This window comes from Elgaria multicarinata, chromosome 2, assembly GCF_023053635.1.
Source record: "Elgaria multicarinata webbii isolate HBS135686 ecotype San Diego chromosome 2, rElgMul1.1.pri, whole genome shotgun sequence".
NCBI classification, from domain to species: domain Eukaryota; kingdom Metazoa; phylum Chordata; class Lepidosauria; order Squamata; family Anguidae; genus Elgaria; species Elgaria multicarinata.
In genome coordinates this window covers 24,952,321-24,971,053 of record NC_086172.1, presented here as the reverse complement: position 1 = coordinate 24,971,053, position 18,733 = coordinate 24,952,321, and the positions used below count along the sequence as shown (strand labels likewise).

The window sequence follows — 18,733 nt, the reverse complement described above, 5'->3', positions numbered from 1 at the left end:
TGGAAGGGTAATATTGTCCATCTTCACCTGTTTCAGATCTGGGCAGAAATTGGAAAGGGTTTCTTGGATGGGTCACTTGACAAAAGCGTGACCAGAAAAAAGCTGTACGAAGATGGTAAGTTCCATTCCTTTTAATCCATGCGTAATGAATGCAAAGATGTGATTAGCATATCCTGGCTGTGAAATTTATCCTTTTCAGTGGGAAACCATATTATCTTTTTTCAGTGGGAAACCTATTTGGAGGTTCTTGAAATCGACGTGGTTGTCCTGAAAATGGCTTTGCTTTATCTTCCAGTACAGATTGTCCTGGACTTTCTTTGGTTCAGTTTTTATGAAAAAGGAGAAGATTCTCATAGCTGCAGAGGCTTTTAAAAAAATGTGAGCGAGACACTTAGAAACTTGATCATTTCTAAGCAGAACTTCCAGCTGGCTGGATTTGCCACTCCTGTGCTGTTCAATAGTATTGCCTCAGGCAAATTGGATAAGGCAGGACATAAATATTTAAACTCTAAGCACTGCCCTCTGTTAGGCAGCTGTTGTGCAGCACAGTATTTTGTCAAACCATACATCTGTGTTGCTGAGAGTTGGGAATATATGCCAAAGATACCTCCCCTGCACCAGTCAAACACATTGACCCCTTTTAGAAGACACCTTAAACCATGGCTTTAACCACAGTGGTTAAGCCAGAAAGCCACGTTCAGAAGACACCTTAAACCACGGCTTTAACCATGGGGAGACGCGGGTAAAGTTGATGATGATGATGATGATGATGATGATGATGGTTTAAGGTGTCTTCTGAACACGGCCTAGCTTTCTGGCTTAACCACCGTGGTTAAAGCCATGGTTTAAGGTGTCTTCTGAACACGGCCTAGCTTTTCTGGCTTAACCACCGTGGTTAAAGCCATGGTTTAAGGTGTCTTCTGAACACGGCCTAGCTTTCTGGCTTAACCACTGTGGTTAAAGCCATGGTTTAAGGTGTCTTCTGAACAGGCCCATTATATCTCCTCCCCTCATTCTTGCCCCACCCCTCTCCACTCCGGAAACTTCAAAACTCTATAGAGTTTTTGCACCTTTTCCTCTCAAGGTCTGTATTGCCTTGGTTGACACCTGTCAGGGTCCACATTCCAGCCAGAGCCAAAGCTGGTCAGAGTCTGCAAAACGGGTGATGTTTAAAACTAGCGTGAGCTCCCTGTGTGAAATAAATGTGCATATTTCCTGGCTGGGGAAGGAAGGGGTTATTGGTTGAAAACAGGGGTGCACAGCCTGAGGGCTATATGTGGCTTTCCCAAAGGCCTGTTTGTGGCCCTCATCACCCCTGCCACTGCCAAATTACACACACCCTCCCATTTGGGGTCACTGCTTCCATGCGGCTAATGGCAGAGGGGAAGTAGACCTCCTGATTGGGTTGGCTAGGGTGGGAAGAAGACCCCCGAAGCAACCTGAATCAATGCTTTCATCATACTAATGGTGGTGGGGAAACAGTTCTTTCAATTGGGGTCACGGGGGGCGGGGGCTGGAGGGAGAAAAGTTTAGCTTCCCTCTCTCGCAGTGGCCCCAAAGCAGACTCCTCACCTCAGTGATCTTGTGTTTGATCACTGGGATGGGGGGACAGGTTAAAGACTCTCCCCCAACGATCCTCAGTCTCCTAATCAAGTGCTTAAGAAATGCCACTTACTATTTCCCCCCAGTGAGTAAATCAGACATGTTATCAGTATGGTGTAGTGGCTAGAGTGTTGGACTGAGAGTTGGGAGATCCAAGTTCTAGTCCCCACTTGGCCATGGAAGCTCACTGAGTGACTTTGGGCCAGTCACAGACTTTCAGCTCAACCTACCTCACAGGGTTGTTGTTGTGAGGATAAAATGGAGAGGGGGAGGATTATGTACTATGCTGTCTTGAGTTCCTTGGAGGAAATAAATGTGATAGATAGATAGATAGATAGATAGATAGATAGATAGATAGACTCCATTCAGCCTGAGGATGGGCTTGCATTTTGGAGAAACCCTCAGGGTTGGTGGGGCCAAAGGCAAATGGGGTGGGAGCAAAGTATAAAAAATACCAGCTTAATTTAGCTTAAAGTCCTTCCTGCCAGTAACTAAGCTTTAGGAGAGGCATTTCAACTTTTTAGGATGGGGAAAAATCTACACAAAAGCCATGAAACCACCAAAGAGTTGGGACAGGAGGTAGGGCCTTCAGGTGACACAGGCGGGCTGGATTTGGCCCCCGGGCCTGAGATTCTTCATCCCTGATGTAAACAGACGTATACATGAGCACTATATACTCCTTCCTCCCTCCAATTGTATGAGGGGCAAATAGGACAGGCCCTCCTGGACTCTCCCCTTTGTCGTTGTGCCTTCCACCTTGGTCCTGACATCCACATGTTTGCCCAACATCTACAGGCTCCCCTTTCCACTAGTTGTGTGAATGTAGGGGCATTGGGGCAGAGGTGGAAGATGCTGCTCCTCTTCTTCTTCTTCTTCTTCTTCTTCTTCTTCTTCTTCTTCTTCTTCTTCTTCTTCTTCTTCTTCTTTTCCTCCTCCTCCTCCTCCTTCTCTCCTCATGTTTACTCTACTTTTGGAAAAGAGCTGGAGTGAAATAGATCTATAGCTGTTTGAAGACACTCTTAGTCCATAATGTGTGAAAGAAGCCCTCGTGAGGGAAAAGGGTCAAGCTGCCTGGCTAATGAAATAACTCATGTGTTTTTTCTATGCTTAAAAGCTCTAATGGAGATGGAGTTGGTCTTGAAGAAAGTCATAAAAGAGCGGCAGGGAAAGAGCTTCAACCGGCACATCTTCATCGACTCTTTACTGCAGGGGAACCTGGCGGACAAGCAGGTATCTACACCTGTTGTGTAATTAACCATTAATGGAATTTCCAGTAGATCTGCTGCTAATGGCGTCTTGGTGGGTTTGATTATTTTAAATGACTACCTAGCTAGAATGTGATGTGTGTAATAGATGGGATCCCATAATTTTGTGAACTGCCCAGAGAGCTTCGGCTATTGGGCGGTATAGAAATGCAATAAATAAATAAATAAATAAATAAATAAGATATGACGAGATATGAGGAATGGACATGTGCCTTTCAGTTGTATTTGGTTATTCTTCCAAGGACTCACCAAGGGTGGACGTTGATGTTTTGTTGGGGGATGTGACATTCGTTTAATTTGTAGTGAGAAATCCTTTGTTACTTGACTTGCCCTTGTCCCGATGTGGGCTGCCTTGGGTTCAACTAGTGGCTTTTCTGCTCTCCCAACCTTGAGCACTGATACATATTTTTCTTTTGTGTGCTCTGATTGGGTACTGAGCTGCGTCATATTCCATGCTCTATCTGTCTATGCAGGGGCAGCTGTTTTTAATTCCCCTCTCCCCTTGATGTCAGGGTAGGGGGGTGATTTTTTGCACTGGGTCTGGGGATTTCAACAGGGGCATGGTTTTGGTCTGGGGTGTGCAAAAAAAAAAAAAGCCAAATGGCAAGTGGTGGATCCTAAAAAGGAGTTCTTGAAGAATGTTTATTCAGATATGCCTTTCTTGAAATATGTTTATTCAGATAAGTCTACGCGTTTCGGACTCCAAAAACTGGGTCCTTCCTCAGGGCAGTTCAAAAAAGCAGTTTTAGTTCCTTGTTCAAATGCAGTAAGTTCCTAAGTTCCTGGTGTAGAATAGGATAGAGCTCAGCCTTCCCCAGTCTGGTGGCCTCCAGATGTGTTGGGCCACATCATCCCTAGCCAGCCAGGTCATGGGAGTTGCAGTTCAGCACATCTGGAGGGCAACAGATTTGGAGAAGCTGTGATCAAGCATAAGTATGCTCTTTCTCCTAAGTAAGTCTGCAAAGGGCTGCAGTCTTGAGGAATAATCCAGTATGGCAATGGGTCTGCCAGGGGTGTGCAGGCGCACCCTAATGTCTCAAGCAATAAGCACCGAGTTGTGAGGGCCATTGAGTAGGGATCCAGACACAGCGAGGACGGACCTCTGGCTGCCCTCTGGCTGCTCTGCCGCCGCACCGAAAAACCACAGCCTCTGGGAGAGCACCATTGCTCCAGCAGCAGGAGTGAAACGGAATTGCTCAGCTGGGAGCCCCTGTGCCTGGAGCCATGTGCCTTCAGCCACTAGGCCTCTGCTGGAGCAGCTATTCTGACCGACCTTGTGCCAATAAAGGTGTGTGTAAATGGTACTAGGTGCACCTGCACCAAAATGGTACCTATGTGGCAGGGATGGCCCTCCAGCTGCTCCGCTGCCTCCCCTGACAGTGCGCCATTGCTCCTGGCAGCAGGAGTGAACGTGAATCACTCTTCTGGAAGCCTGTCTGCCAGGAGCCGTGCTTCAAAGAGGCTGGGAGGAGCCCCCCCCCCCCCGGAAGGCTAATATCACCTCATAAGCCCCTCTGTATCACAAAGTGTCATCACAAAGCCCCACCAATGCTGGGGTTGAGGAGCATATCCTAATCCCCTCCCCCAACTGCAACAGCCCTCCCATGGTCAGGCAAGCCTAACGCAGAGCAAGGCATCACTGTCTAGAGTGTTTAATAGATAAAGGAATAAAAACAATGTCCTTTATGCTTGAGTATTCAATAAATGTTCACCTTTAAAAAAAAAATCCCTGGGTACACAGCCTAATGAAATGTGCTGTGCCCACCTATGATTGAAGATCCACCAGCTGAGGGGGGCTATACAATGGTGAATGGTTTGATTTAGAGTGGTGGGTGGGTGGGTTTTCTCCTACTCTGCTTCACCCACAGGATGGTTCTGCCAGCAGAATGTTCCACTAGTGTATCTGTCACAGCAGTGGCACATCTGGTGTTCCAGAATCCTATAGCCTAGGCACGGGGAAGCTTGTTTGGTCTGAAGGCCACGTTGCTTATGTGGAAACCTGTTGGGGGCCACATGCCAGCAGTGGGTGGGCCTAAGTAGATGGTGCTATGTCCATTCTCTTTCACAGTCACTCTCTCTCTCTCTCTCTCTCTCTCTCTCTCTTATATATATACGCTCTCTCTCTCTCTCTCTCTCTCTCTCTCTCTCACGCGCACACACACACACACACACACCCTCTAAATCAAACCATTTACCGTTGTATAGCTCCTGAGCTGGTGGATCTTCAATACTGGGTTGTGCCTTAAGACTACAGTCCCTTGCAGACTTTCTTGGGAGAAAGCCCCATTGATCGCGGTGGCACTTAACGTCTAAGTAAACGCAGAAGTATAGGGATTCCGTGTATGTAGGGCGTGATCCTGGCCACACTGCTGATGCATGTTTGTTCTACCCAGTAGAAGATTACTCATTTCTTCCTTTTGGGATCTCTTTCCATTGTAGCTGCAATTAATTTGGAAAGAATGCCAGATGTTTTGATACGTAAAGCATTCTAAAAATCCCTAAGAAAATGCTTCTTAGATTTGGCGGTAACTCATGTGCTGCTGTTTTCTCTCTCTCCTCTCAATCAAGACCTTTGGTGGGCTTTTGAGAAAATTACCATATACTGATTCCATCTCCCTGAACCAGATTTTGTTTCCTAGATTTTGGAAGACACTATGATATTCTCCCTGGCAGGGTCAATAATCACTGCTAAGTGTAAGTACATAAAAGCGTGATGCAACGGATGGGCAGGGGCCGGTGCCTCTGAAAGCTCGCAGCACAATAGCTGGTTTTCAAGGTGCCCTCAAATTCTTGCTTTCCCCGTAATATAGATAGTTTGTTTTGACTTCTGTGCATGTTGTGTTTGACTGCCATTGCTGTGCTGGTTGGGGCTGATGGGGGTTGTAGTCAAAAGCATTTGGAGGGTACAGGTTTGGGGAGGCTGATATAAGCCCATGTTTGTGGCATGCATTAAGGCTCCACAAACTGGACTCTGGAGAAGCAGGGAGGTTCTCCACCCTTGTTCTAGAGCTTTATTTGGGGAGTCTAGTGTTGCGTAGTAGATATGAGCTAGACGTCTCCAGCTCAAGTCTGCAGGGGCTGTTGCTCAGCCGTAGAGCTCATGCACAGGTTCAGTCCCCAGCATCTCCAGGTAGTAGGGCTGGAAAAGACCTCCAGTCTGAAACCCTGGAGAGGCCGTTGCTGCCAGTTAGGGTCGACAATCCTGGGCTAGTCGAACCAAGGATCGGACTCCGTGTGAGGCAGTTTCCTATGGGTAAGCTCAGCTGTAAACTCTCTGGATAGCTTTAGGCAAGCCATGAGCTCCCAGCCTTCATTGGTAATATGGGGGCAATAATACTACTTAGTTTACAAGATGGCTGAGATAATAATATATGTGAAGTGCATGGAGCACTTAGGCAAAAAGCTTTATATAATTGCTAAGTTGCAACATAACTTCAAAAGACTACGCAGCCTTTTAAAATGTTCTCCTGGTCCTGGTTTTTGCAAGCATATGCTTTCATTTCCTCAGAACCCAGCTGTTTCCTCTTTGTGGGGAGCACGGCTTCATATTATCTGATTTTTAAAATTGCTGTTCCTTCATTGTCTTTTTTTTTTAAGCTGTAGTACGGGAACTGTGAATTGTAAGGAAGAAGTTGCTGACTAAACATATAATTTTGTCCTCTGACGTTTTTGTTTTAATAGTGTGCACCTGGGCAGTCTATTTCTTGACTACCTCTAAAGAAGTTCAGCAGAAGCTTTACAATGAGATGGACCAAGTTCTTGGCAAAGGCCCAATTACACATGCAAAACTTGAGCAACTCAGGTGTGTGTGTATGTGTGTAATTTTTTTAAGGTGGTGACACTACTAGCCCAGTGTAAACACAACATTCCTGATGTCCTAACCAGTTTTGAGAGCAAGTGTGTACCACAGTCTCTCACACTCTTCTACTTTTGCTCTTCCTCCCAATTTCTAACCTCACTCCCATGGTTTGCTTGAGTATAATGTTATGTGTACATTGGTGCAAAGTGTGGTTAACACAAAATGGAATTGCCCTCATAACTACAGCTCACCTCACAATCAGGGCTTGCACCCCTATTTCAATCTGGTAGCATTATACCTGGAGTTTGCAAGCTTTGGGGGTTAATAAGTGTGTTTGTAATTTTGAGAGCGTGCCATGGTGCTCTAACAAAATGGCTGCCGAGGGAGCTTGTCTAGGGTGACCCTATGAAAAGGAGGACAGGGCTCCTGCATCTTTAACAGTTGTATAGAAAAGAGAATTTCAGCAGGTGTCATTTGTAGGCATGCAGCACCTGGTGAAATTCGCTCTTCATCACAGCAGTTAAAACTGCAGGAGCCCTGTCCTCTTTTGTATCTGGTCACTCTAGTATAGCTCCTGCAGTTTTAACTGTTGTGATGAAGAGGGAATTTCATCAGGTGCTGCATGCATACGAATGACACCTGCTGAAATTCCCTTTCCTATGCAACTGTTACTTTCTACTGTTTGTTTTACCCTATCCTGTGCCTGCTTACCCTACCCTGTACCTGTTTGCATTCTCTTCCCCTCCTTATTGTTTTACTAGGATTTTATTAGATTGTAAGCCTATGCGGCAGAGTCTTGCTATTTACTGTTTTACTCTGTACAGCACCATGTACATTGATGGTGCTATATAAATAAATAATAATAATAATAATAATAATAACCGTTAAAGATACAGGAACTCTGCCCTCCTTTCCATAGGGTCACCCTAAGCTTGTCCATTCACAAAATGGCTGATATGGTGGGTGTGGCTGGCCACGAAGCCCGTCTTTCCCAGAAGGCAAACTTTTTTAAAAAATTAAAATATCTAAAAATAAAAATCAGGTGGGGCAGGAAGTCTGGTAGGTGCCAAAAGAAGTGTCTTTGGGCACATTTGTGCCGGTATGCTCCATGTTAGGAACCCCAACATTGCACCCTGATGGTAAACCACCCAGAGAGCTTCGGCTATGGGGCGGTATATAAATGTAATAAATAAATAAATAAAGCCAATCTTGGAAGGCAGGAGGAATTTGTTGAGAAGCGAGGGAAGGAGTGTGTGACCCCCACAGCAGGCTTCTTGTCTGGGAACTGGGAATGCAGCCGACTGAAATGCAACTGGTATGTTAGTGCATTAACCTCCATCATAAGTTGTGTTGGGACTGGTTAGTTTAATGTTGAGACCTTGGTTGGGTTCTTGGTGTTATGGAATCCAAGAATGCTGCCTCTGGAGTCTGTAGAAGTGTGTGTGGCTGCTTTTTAAATTTAAAAAGAAAGGCTTGTAAAGGCTTTCATTGCAGATATTGCCGGCAGGTCCTGTGCGAGACAGTGAGGACGGCGAAGCTGACACCAGTTGCAGCACGGCTTCAGGAGCTGGAGGGCAGAGTTGACCAGCATATTATTCCCAAAGAGGTAGGATTGGAAGCCTGGTGCAACAAATCCTTTGTGTCATCATGGTGGATACTAATCATTTGTTTATTTTTATTACGGGGATGCCTCAGAAGATAGTTATATATGAGGGCATAGTGTTTATTAACACACGCACACACATAGAAACCAGAATGTTAAAAAAACATTTCAGTGAGCTGATTCAATCATATGTTGGGTTAATGAGCTGAGATAGAGCTGAGATATGAATGAGCCTTTTGCGTCCTCATGCCGCCCCTTTGCTTCTTCTTTTACATAAGCCATGGTTAAACTAGCAAACCTTCAATTAACCATAGTTTCCCATTCCATCCACACTGAGGAACTGTGGTTACTTGTTATGGAACAAGCCCAGATCTTAAACCACGGTTTGGCTGAGCGCCTTGTTCTTATCTCAACTTGTTAAGCCCAGGTATGAACATCCAAACCAGTGTGAATGTTTTATTATGTTTTTGTGAACCGCCCAGAGAGCTCCGGCTATTGGGCGGTATAGAAATGTAATAAATAAATAAATAAATTATAAAGGAAAACAAAGAGGTGTAGCAAAAAATGCATATCTGCTGTTCTATCTTATTCTAAATTAGCAGTAATTTTTTTAACTAAAGGCATCTATAATATATTCCTTACCACCTCATGCCATCTCCCCCCAAAAATTACACCCTTGTACTGGCAATTTCCAGAAGGTAGCCGTGTTAGTCTGTTGCACCAAAAATTAAAAATGAGTCTTGTGGCACCTTTGTTTTGGCGTAAGGTTTGGTGGACATTGTACACTTCATTAGATGTATATGCAGCCATGTTTGTTTGTTTATTTATTTATTTATTTATTGCATTTCTATTCCGCCCAATAGCCAAAGCTTTCTGGGTGGTTCACAAAAATTAAAAACATTCAGAGTATAAAACAACAGTATAAAACCATAATATAAAATACAGTATAAAAGCACAACCAGGATAAAATCAGCAACAGTGCAGAAATAAAAATTTAAAACAGCAAAGTTAAAATTATTTTATAGACTGTTAAAATACTGAAAGAATAAAAAGGTCTTCATCTGGCATCTAAAAGAATATAATGTAGGTGCCAGGCGAACCTCCTTAGGGAACTCATTCCAAAGCCGGGGTGCCACAGCAGAGAAGGCCCTCCTTCTGGTAGCTACCTGCCTTACTCCCTTTGACAGGGGCTATTAAGTCTCACTGAATTCTGTCAGACTTGCCTCCTAGTAAACATGCTTTGCTGGGCCAACTTCAGTTCTTTGCGCTGAGAACATCAAACTATTCTTCACACCTGTAAGAATGGTGCAAAGCAGCTACTCTAAAAGACAAGAAAACTAGAAAACGCGATTGGCTTCTGTCACTCTTGTTTATTGACTACCTCCAGGGCCCATATGTAAAATAAAAAGATGATTACAGGTGCTTTCATGTAGATCTTTTCGGAGCCATTATGTACTGTGTCCTCCTGCATTTCTGCACCTTGAGGAAATTAAAGGAAATTCTCATAAAGGGTTCCTAGTATCTGGCTGCTCTCACTTCCTTTCTCAAAAAAAGTCTCCTTTTCATAGCCCTCCTGTATTAACGGCAGATATAAAACTGGGTTGGTTCATTTTCCATTTAAGACTGTAAAACGGCTGGCAATAGGGCAAGGAATCTCAGTGTGTGTGCGTGTGCGTGTTGCATGCATTTACATGAATAAAGTTAGTAATGCACAGAATGGATTTCTGTTGTATGCAGTTTATCGTGACAATGCCGTGTTATTTTGGGCTGGCTAAAATGGTGCGTCTTTAATTCCATTTCAGACTCTGGTGCTCTATGCTCTTGGCGTGGTGTTGCAGGACAGCTCAGCCTGGCCGCTGCCCTATAAGTATGAACACAAATTATTTTATTATAGAATTACTTAATCCGCTCCCCGCTCCTCTGCTCATTTTGTCTCTTGGTTCTGAACAGGTGGTCTAGGCCTATCATGTGGCACAGTCCTTGGGCTGTCCCATTTCAGATGCATGTGGGATGTTGCATGTTTGAATGCTCTTCCATGTAAAAAAACAACGCCACCAAAACAGACCCCAATGCCTTGCAAATCAGAAAAATAGCACATGAAAGAGAACCCTTCTCCTTAATACATTGGTAGTTTTAAAAAATAATAATAATCAAGCAGAACGTTTTAGAAGTAGGGTAGAATTAAACATGTGATTTTCTTCCACAGAAGCACAACACCTGTCAGGGATGCTTTAGGGTGGATTCCTGCATTGAGCAGGGAGTTGGACACAATGGCCTTGTAGGCCCCTTCCAACTCTACTATTCTATGATGCTATGAATTCTGAAGTGGTGCAGGCCACGGTCAAGTTTCTGAACAGGTAGTTCAGCTCTTAACCTTCTAATTTAATAGCCTTACCTCACATGGTGCCCTCCAAATGTGTTGGGCTACAATTCCCATGTGATGATGGGAGTTGTAGTCAAATTAGTCCATCTGGAGAAAAGGCTGGAGAATGAGGTGACGTTTTTTCTTCCAAACCCAGGACTTTACATAACTGCAAATATGCCCTCACAAAAAAAATTGTAGCATTTTTTTTTTCAAATCGATAACTGCCTTTTCTAAATGTTCATGACTTTCTGTGGCAAATGCTTTGTGCTTTTTTTAAAAGAAAAGAAAAAAGGCCACTGTGAGAATGGAATTTTGCAGTCACCGTTCATAAAACTGTTTTTCAGAGGAGAAAACATCAATGTTGTAGCTCTCTTTGGCCTCCAGATGGCAAGTTTTAGCACAGTTGAGGCCTAGTAGGGGGTAGGGCTGGGGTTGCCATGAAATGGGTCAGCAACTTAATTCAGGGAGGAGAGACAGTTGGCTTAATTGAAGAAAAATCCATCTAAGGGCTCTGTTCTCTCTGGCAGCCGCAACTTTATTTTTGGACGAAGCAAGGAGAGAAGCAACAGAGCCCTGTCACAATAGAACTGTGGGTGCTGATGTCTCCAGTAGCAACACAGAACTAGCTGATGAAGAACTAGCACAGTAAATGCCGTGTCACTTAAAAACGGGCACCACAATCTGCCCGTTATGGCATGAAAAGTAGAGACAGCTGAGCCATCCCTGCCATGAGGCAGGATGAAGGGGCTGTCCACGGGTGTCAGATTTTGGAGCACTATGTCAATAGTTTTTTTAGGGTTATATTTTACAGTGCGATTTGGGATTTCTCTCCCCCCCCCCCCCCCCAAGCTTCAAAAGTGTCTTGGGCTATCTCTGTGACTCATGCTGGAAACAGTGACATTTCTCTCACGCTGCTGCCCATTAGGCCATTGTGGGCAGTGGGGGGGAGGGGAGACAGGGCATCTCTCTGACTCCAGGAGAGGATGTTGTTATTGTTTGGCTGTGTGGTGTAGTGGCTAAGGTGTTGGACTAGGAGTCGGGAGATCCGGGTTCTAGTCCCCACTCGGCCATGGAAACCCACTGGGTGACTTTGGGCCAGTCACAGACTCTCAGCCCAACCTACCTCACAGGGTTGTTGTTGTGAGGATAACATGGAGGGGAGGAGGACTATGTACGCCGCCTTGGGTTCCTTGGAGGAAAAAAGGCGGGATATAAATGAAATAAATAAATAAATAAAAATATGTACGTGTATGTATAATCTAACCCAGCCTTCCCCAACCCTGTACTCCCCAGGCATATTGGACTACAATTTACATCATGGTGTGAGTTATAGTCCATGCCTGGAGGGCACCAGCTTAGGGAAGGCTGCTCTGGATGTTTCCTGTGCAGAGTTATTCTTGTCTTTCTTCCTGCGTTCTCTTTACGATGGAGATACCTGGTCTTCCACTGTGAAGAATGTGTCCAACTCCTCCCCCAGTCTTGTCGCCTGCTGAATCAGACGGGATCTTTTGCTTACAGCAGATGGGAGGAGATAGAGGGTGAATGGAACTGGGGAGAATCCGGCTGCGTCTTCTCACAGCTGAAGATCTCTGGGTTGTAACCCAGCAACCCTCACCCATGTAGTAGAAGAGCGCTTCCTTTTGAACCTCTTCCAAGAAGGGCTCAGAAAGCTCGTGAGGGAAGGGGATATTTAATTTCATGGGCTTAGTCTGGCGCAGGCAAATTGTGAGAAACTATCTGACTTGCCTGTCTGCATATGGTGTGGGTGTGTGGGTGTGTTGAGACATACACAAGTCCTCTTGCGTGCAAAAAAAAAAAAAAACCACATGAGAGGGTTACAGTGTTAGCATAGGTGACTCCATTTTCAAAAGGAAACTATGAAGCAGCCATTAAGCAGCAAACGAGGCGTCACGTACGCGAGAGTGTCTCCTTGGGTGTCTCCTTGCGTCTGTCTTATCTAACAAAAACAAGAGCCTCAGCTCCAGTGCAAAGTTAGCTTACAGTAGAGCAAAGGGATTGTTTAACAAAGATTAGCTATGTTCCAGTGTTACGTTCTGATTGGTTCATGCTGCTACTGGGCACTGCCCTTTGCAGGCTTCAAATGCCGTACTGAATTCCTTGCTTCTCTGTCTGACCGCTCGCCTTTGAAGAGACTCAGATCTTGATTATAATCAATAAAGCGCTTTTGAACCCTCTGTCGCTGAAGTGTGGAGTCGTGCTTAGGGGCTGATTGGATCTCGTCCCTAGGGCAAGAACATTTATCTAACAACAGGACCACACTGTCTAGCCCCATTCTTGGCCGCTGACACTCCTAGCAGCCAGGAGTGTGGCATGTAGCACCCACAGCCACCTCACATGCTCTTCTAATATCTGAGGAAGAGGGTTGTCTGAGGGTTGTTTGGTACATGACTATGAAAATATGAAGCTGCTTTATGCCAAGTAAGATGATTGGTCAGTTTGGCCCCAGGGCGGGGGACCTGCAGCCCTCTAAGTGTTGTTGGTCTACATCTGCCATCAGGCCAACCTGCTTGCTGGGGCTAATGGGAGATGACCAGCAACACCTTCAGGCCACAGGTTCCTCACCCCTGATGTAGCCCAGTTCTCTCCACCTTTACTGGCAACAGCAGCATCGCCAATGCTTCAGGTAGAGAGATCTCTCTGAGCTCTTCGCCTGCCCTAGGACCTCCACTTCCCTTACTCGGCTTCGTCCTTTTTCTTCTGCTGCTCCTTACGCCTGGAACGCTCTTCCAGAACACTTGAGAACTACAAACTCAATCACTGCTTTTAAAACTCAGCTAAAAACTTTTCTTTTCCCTATAGCCTTCAAATATTGAGTTTGTTCTGACTCTATACTGTTAGCTTCTCCCTACCCGGTGCCTGTTTACACTTCCCTGTGCCTGTTTGCATTCTCCTTCCCTCTTTATTGTTTACTACAACTTATTAGATTGTAAGCCTATGCGGCAGGGTCTTGCTATTTACTGTGTTATCTGTACAGCACCATGTACATTGATGGTGCTATATAAATAAATAAATAAATAATAATAATAATAATAATAATAATAACTGGATATATCAACTTTTGAACCTGAGACTTTCTGCCAGTCCTCTCCAAGTTCTATAAATCTGGTTGTCAAGCTGATTTTCATGTTACTTCCTATACTGATATAAGAGTTGGGGGAATGGCAGGGCAGGGCGACTTCATTGAGGTGGGAAAAACTGTGTAGGCAGAGTGTGGTGGTGGGCTTTCATGTCCATGAAGGGAAGGAGATTTTGTGTGTGTGTGTGTGTGTGAGAGAGAGAGAGAGAGAGAGAGAGAGATGGACTCTTATCGTATAGGCTTAGTGCAGACAACAACCATTGTGAGACACATGGATGTGCGTACACACACAAAGAAGGAATTTTCTGCAGTATATGGTACCTACTTAATAGTTGTGATCATCACTGTCTTGGCAGCAGGTACCTCTGGCAAATGTGAGCTGTCTTCAGAATTTACTGTTTCACTGCAAATTCCAGTTGGCCTTTCAGGGGAACCTGGAGAGGTGCAACAATAAAACAGCTGAAGGCTTGAACGAAAAAGGATCTAACGCCCAGTGAGGTATCATGCTTATGAAAACCACACGTGTGCTGTGGTATGGCCTTTAATCAATATAATTTACCGCAGCAAATGCTGTTTTTTCCTGTGGAAATAAGCAGCATGGCATCATCTTGCTGCCTTGTCAATCCCTTGATTATGGGAACATACATTTAGACTAGGCTGTGTAATTGCTTGTTTAAAGAACCCCACTGACCCGATCGTGAAACAAGCTTTCCTTTCTAATGAATCATCGGCTCCAGCACGCACATACACTCACTTATAGAGCAGCTGGGTTTGGAAAAACTAGGAGGAGGCCTGGTACATGCAGCTTGGAAAGAAGGGAGAGCAGAGAAATAGGATTGCAGCTCTCTGGCCAAATGATGTGAAATCGGGGTTGAAACTGACATTGGATTGATTCATACACAGAAACAGGGGGAACCCTATGTATTTTGCACTGGGATACTTGTTGGGTATTTTTGTAGATCTAGTTGTAAAGGGGGCTCTAACCTTTGTTTTTGTCCCCTTTTGGTAGATTTGATCCGGACAGATTCAATGATGAATCCGCCACAAAAAACTTCTCCCTCCTGGGTTTTTCAGGAAGTCAGGAGTGCCCTGAGCTGAGGTGAGGAAAAAGCAAGAACATCTTTTCACATAAGTTGGGATGTGGATGTGGGGGAAGCAGAGATCCATTCACTATATTTTTCCATAAAATGGATTCTGGGACTGTGTCAATTCAGGCTTGGATCCCCAGCTAGGAAGATGGAAGGAAATTGTCGGAAGGTACGTTTTTCCCATCCCCTCTGTAGATGCCTGGAGGGTCATCTTGAAAAACTCACGGCAGTGTCCTCCTGAACAATGTGGAATGGGGACACTGAGGGTTGTTGGGGGGGATAGCGGGATCATCCCAAATCAGGCAAAGACGCCTTCCAATTTTAGGCAAATTTTGTCTCACCCCATTGTTGAGGAGGGGCCCCTTCAACCACCTACGGGGTGCAGCTGGTTGCAGTAAAGAGCAGCGGATGGCAAATGCCTTCCATTGATGTCCATCTTCTGTTCGCTTACCTTAGGATCCAGCCCTCTGACTTTTTCTTCTTTGCCTTATCTCTTCCAATTGCTAGGTTTGCCTACACGGTAGCTACAGTCCTCCTGAGTGTGATAGTGAGGAAACTCCACCTGCACCCTGTGGAAGGCCAAGTCATGGACACCAAGTATGAGCTGGTCACCTCGCCAAAGGAGGAAGCATGGATTACTATATCCAAGAGAAACTAAGACGGGGAATGAAGTTGCATTTCGGGAGAAGAGCCCTCTTCCATCACTCACTGCCTTCCAGTGTTTCAGTCTAACCATCTTTAGGCCGAGAATGACTAAAGTACTTCCCCTTTTTCTTGATGGAAAATCGCCTCACAGTAATAAAACCCAGTTGTCTCTTAGGATGCTGTAAACAAATCTGCAGGATTAACAGAAGTGGATAATTTTGTAGGTTTAAAAAATGGTCACAGACTTTCCCCCCTCCCTCCTCCCCTTCCAAAATCAGAACTACAAAGAAAGCCACATGTTCCGATCCAGAAGCCCTTAGCCCAGATGTGTGTGGTAAGACACTCTGCACATGCACAAAGGAGCATTTTCAAAACATATTATTATATGAAGGATCACTTGTTCAGGATTGAGCTGTAGCATAGGAAAATGCGAGTCCTAGCTTTAAATTAAGCCCTGAAGTGGCTAACAAAAGACAAATGGGTACAAACTGACCATTTAAGGAAGCCAGAAGTGCATTATTTGTTAGAAATGCCCTAAAATGTTGCAGTTGCCCCTGTTACTCCCTGGACTGTGGTGGAGAAAACCAATTTGATTAGTTTCAAAACGGAAGTGGATAAATCTATGGATGCATATTCAGGTTCACTTACTAGAGCAAATTAGATATTTACTTCATTTGTTGCAATCCCTATCATCCGTCCAATCCAGCTAACATTAGTCATGATTAAGTCCCATTGAAACCAATGGAACAAGTTAACTGGGAGTAGTGCAAGTCCTATTGCTTGCGATGGCACTTAATCACAACTAACTTTAACTGGATTGGGGCCAGAGTGGTTCAAGAGTGATAGACCAAGATCTTACATATAGATTCAGTGTGTGTGTGTGTGTTCAGGGGTGGTTGTGGTGGAGAGAAATGGAGTAATGGTTATTCTAAATAACCCAACCGTAAGAACCTAAGAAATGCCCTGATGCTGGATCAGACCAAGGGTCCATCTGGTCTGGCACTCAGTTCACACAGTAACCAACCCTTAGAAGCATATTGTTTTATTATTTTAATCTGGAGGCTCAGTTATAACCTCTGGATTGATCAAAAGGTTGCTTTTTCTTTTTTCTTTTGCTACACAAGTTAAAGAGGGGTTCTTGTTATGTTTTTCAAAAGTAGCTCTGATCAAAATGAATCTAAAGTGTAACTGTCAAATGTTCCAAGTTCTTTTCAGGTCAGCTGTCTCTTTTTCGAAGAATGGCTCTCTTTTTCACTTCTCTTTCTACCCCCAGGCCCCAGGCAATTTTTCTAACTGTTATTGCAGATTTATATACTGTTTATACAGTTAGCTATAATATAGAGGTGGCAATTAAAAATACTCGGCAAAATCAGTACCGTGAGTTTAAAGGCTAGCAGTCCTGGGGATTTTTGCTTTCCCCTGTAATGTGTGACTTGGCTTAATGCTTAAATGAGTCATTTCCATTGTTTACAAACCATTGTTTTAAATTGAACATGCATCTCTGTTAAGGGGGAACCTTCCTTGTCTCCCACTCTGCCTGTGGACACACTATAGGGGGTTCTTTAGTGTATGTGGGCTGGTGCCTGGATGAACCTGCTTCAGGATAGGGTACTTGACATGTCAATCTTCGGGCCCCTTCCAATATTGTGATTCTATGAGATTTTGAGGTCAGCGTTTGAGGTGATCGCTATCCAGAATGATAAAAATTGCTCAACATCAGCATTGCACAGCTTTAGGCTGGTGTAGGACGGGGCAGAGTAAAGAAAGAATGGGAAGAAAATGCTGACAGCGGGATTAATGCTGTTCATCACAGCTCAGTAGCCAGTTTCTTTAACCCTTTCAACACCACAGCATCAAGAGTTCAACTCACTTTTTACAGTTGAGTAAGGACAGTAGAGTAGCCAGGGAAAAGCAGACATCCTGAGTAGCAATAGGCCTATTCTCACCTTCATATCATCACTCGTAAGTCATCAAGTAGGAACTGGAACCGTCCTCCGTACATTCAGCAGAGTTTGAGAAAGACTCTGTATAGGCAATTGGCTCATGCAGGATTCCTACTCATGTGGAAGAGCTTAGTTGGGGTACATGGTTCTACATTAGTTCTACATGGTAGTTGGGGTAGAGGCACTCCCGTTTTCTCCTGCCATACATTAATTGAGCATGATTTAAGATGAGAACAGAGCTGCTTGTAGACTCTTTCTCTTACACTCAGTTAAATGGCAATTGGAAGTTATTCTATCCCTATCCTTACTTTATCCTGGGCTTGTTTAGGTTTGCTGTTGTCCTGTCTTCATGTCTTTATTTCTTCCTTAAATAAATTTTGCTTTGATACAATTTGCTTGTCCACGTTAGCGTCTTCCTTTGAAGAGGGCTCTAGGCTGATACTAACGCTGACTTGTCCTATCACAGGACCATTGCATTTAGGTGACGATACACTACAACAGTTTTGAAGGACCCGCTAGTCCTCTCTAAGAATGGGTGATAGATTGCCTCTCAGTTTGGAAGAAAATGGGGTTTTCCAAACATAAAATAGTGACTTAGAGGGCTCCATAGATACGCAGTAATATATAACTTCATAAATTAACAAAAGTCCTGTTCTTTTAAAAATGGGCCAGTCTTTTAGCTTAGAATTCCCATTAGTCGTAGCCAACTTAGTCAGTGGTGAGGGATCATAGGAGCTGTAGATCAAATCATCTGGTGAGTTACAGTTTGCCCACCCCTGACCTATGGGATGTTGAGAGTTGAGAACGTTCAAGAGTAATTAAGAACATAAGAAGAGCCCTGAGGCTGGATCAGACCAAGGGCCCATCTAGTCCAGCACTCTTCACACAGTGGCCGACCAGCTGTAGGCCAGGGACCAACATAGTTGATACAATCACACCAGCATAAAATAATGCTTTGAAGGTGTGGGGGCGATGTCCTACCCCCTCACTCATCTTTTCTTGCTGCTGTCTGTGGAGTGTTCACTATGTGAGAAACAGCTATTTATGTGCCTTTTCTCTTTAATCAGGGTGGCCTCTCCCTTGAAAGTGATCCCAACCAATCAGGGCTCAAGTAGTCAAGGCAGTGAATATGTAATGCTGTATAGTAGCATCTCAAAGCCAGTTCAGAGTGAGGGCAAACTTTTCTGCCGTCAGCTCAACTCCATCTGTCAGGGATGCTTTAATGTGGATTCCTGCTTTGAGCAGGGGGCTGGACTTGATGGCCTTATAGGCCCCTTCCAACTCTACTATTCTATGATTCTATGTATGTATTATTGCATTTATATC

General features: G+C 44.5%; 1 protein-coding gene across 1 annotated transcript in view; it reads left to right on the top strand.

Moving 5' to 3' along the window:
* Positions 1–17,777, top strand: part of LOC134392109 (cytochrome P450 20A1) — a 35,689-nt gene extending 17,912 nt beyond the window's left edge. Inside the window, exons 6-13 of the mRNA XM_063116149.1 lie at positions 37–115; positions 2,717–2,832; positions 5,507–5,561; positions 6,549–6,669; positions 8,161–8,272; positions 10,072–10,136; positions 14,741–14,830; positions 15,327–17,777. Of these exons, the coding sequence (XP_062972219.1) occupies positions 37–115; positions 2,717–2,832; positions 5,507–5,561; positions 6,549–6,669; positions 8,161–8,272; positions 10,072–10,136; positions 14,741–14,830; positions 15,327–15,477 (789 nt within the window). The 3' untranslated portion in view covers positions 15,478–17,777. The remainder of the gene's footprint in view (positions 1–36; positions 116–2,716; positions 2,833–5,506; positions 5,562–6,548; positions 6,670–8,160; positions 8,273–10,071; positions 10,137–14,740; positions 14,831–15,326) is intronic.
* The last annotated feature ends 956 nt before the right edge of the window (positions 17,778–18,733 follow it).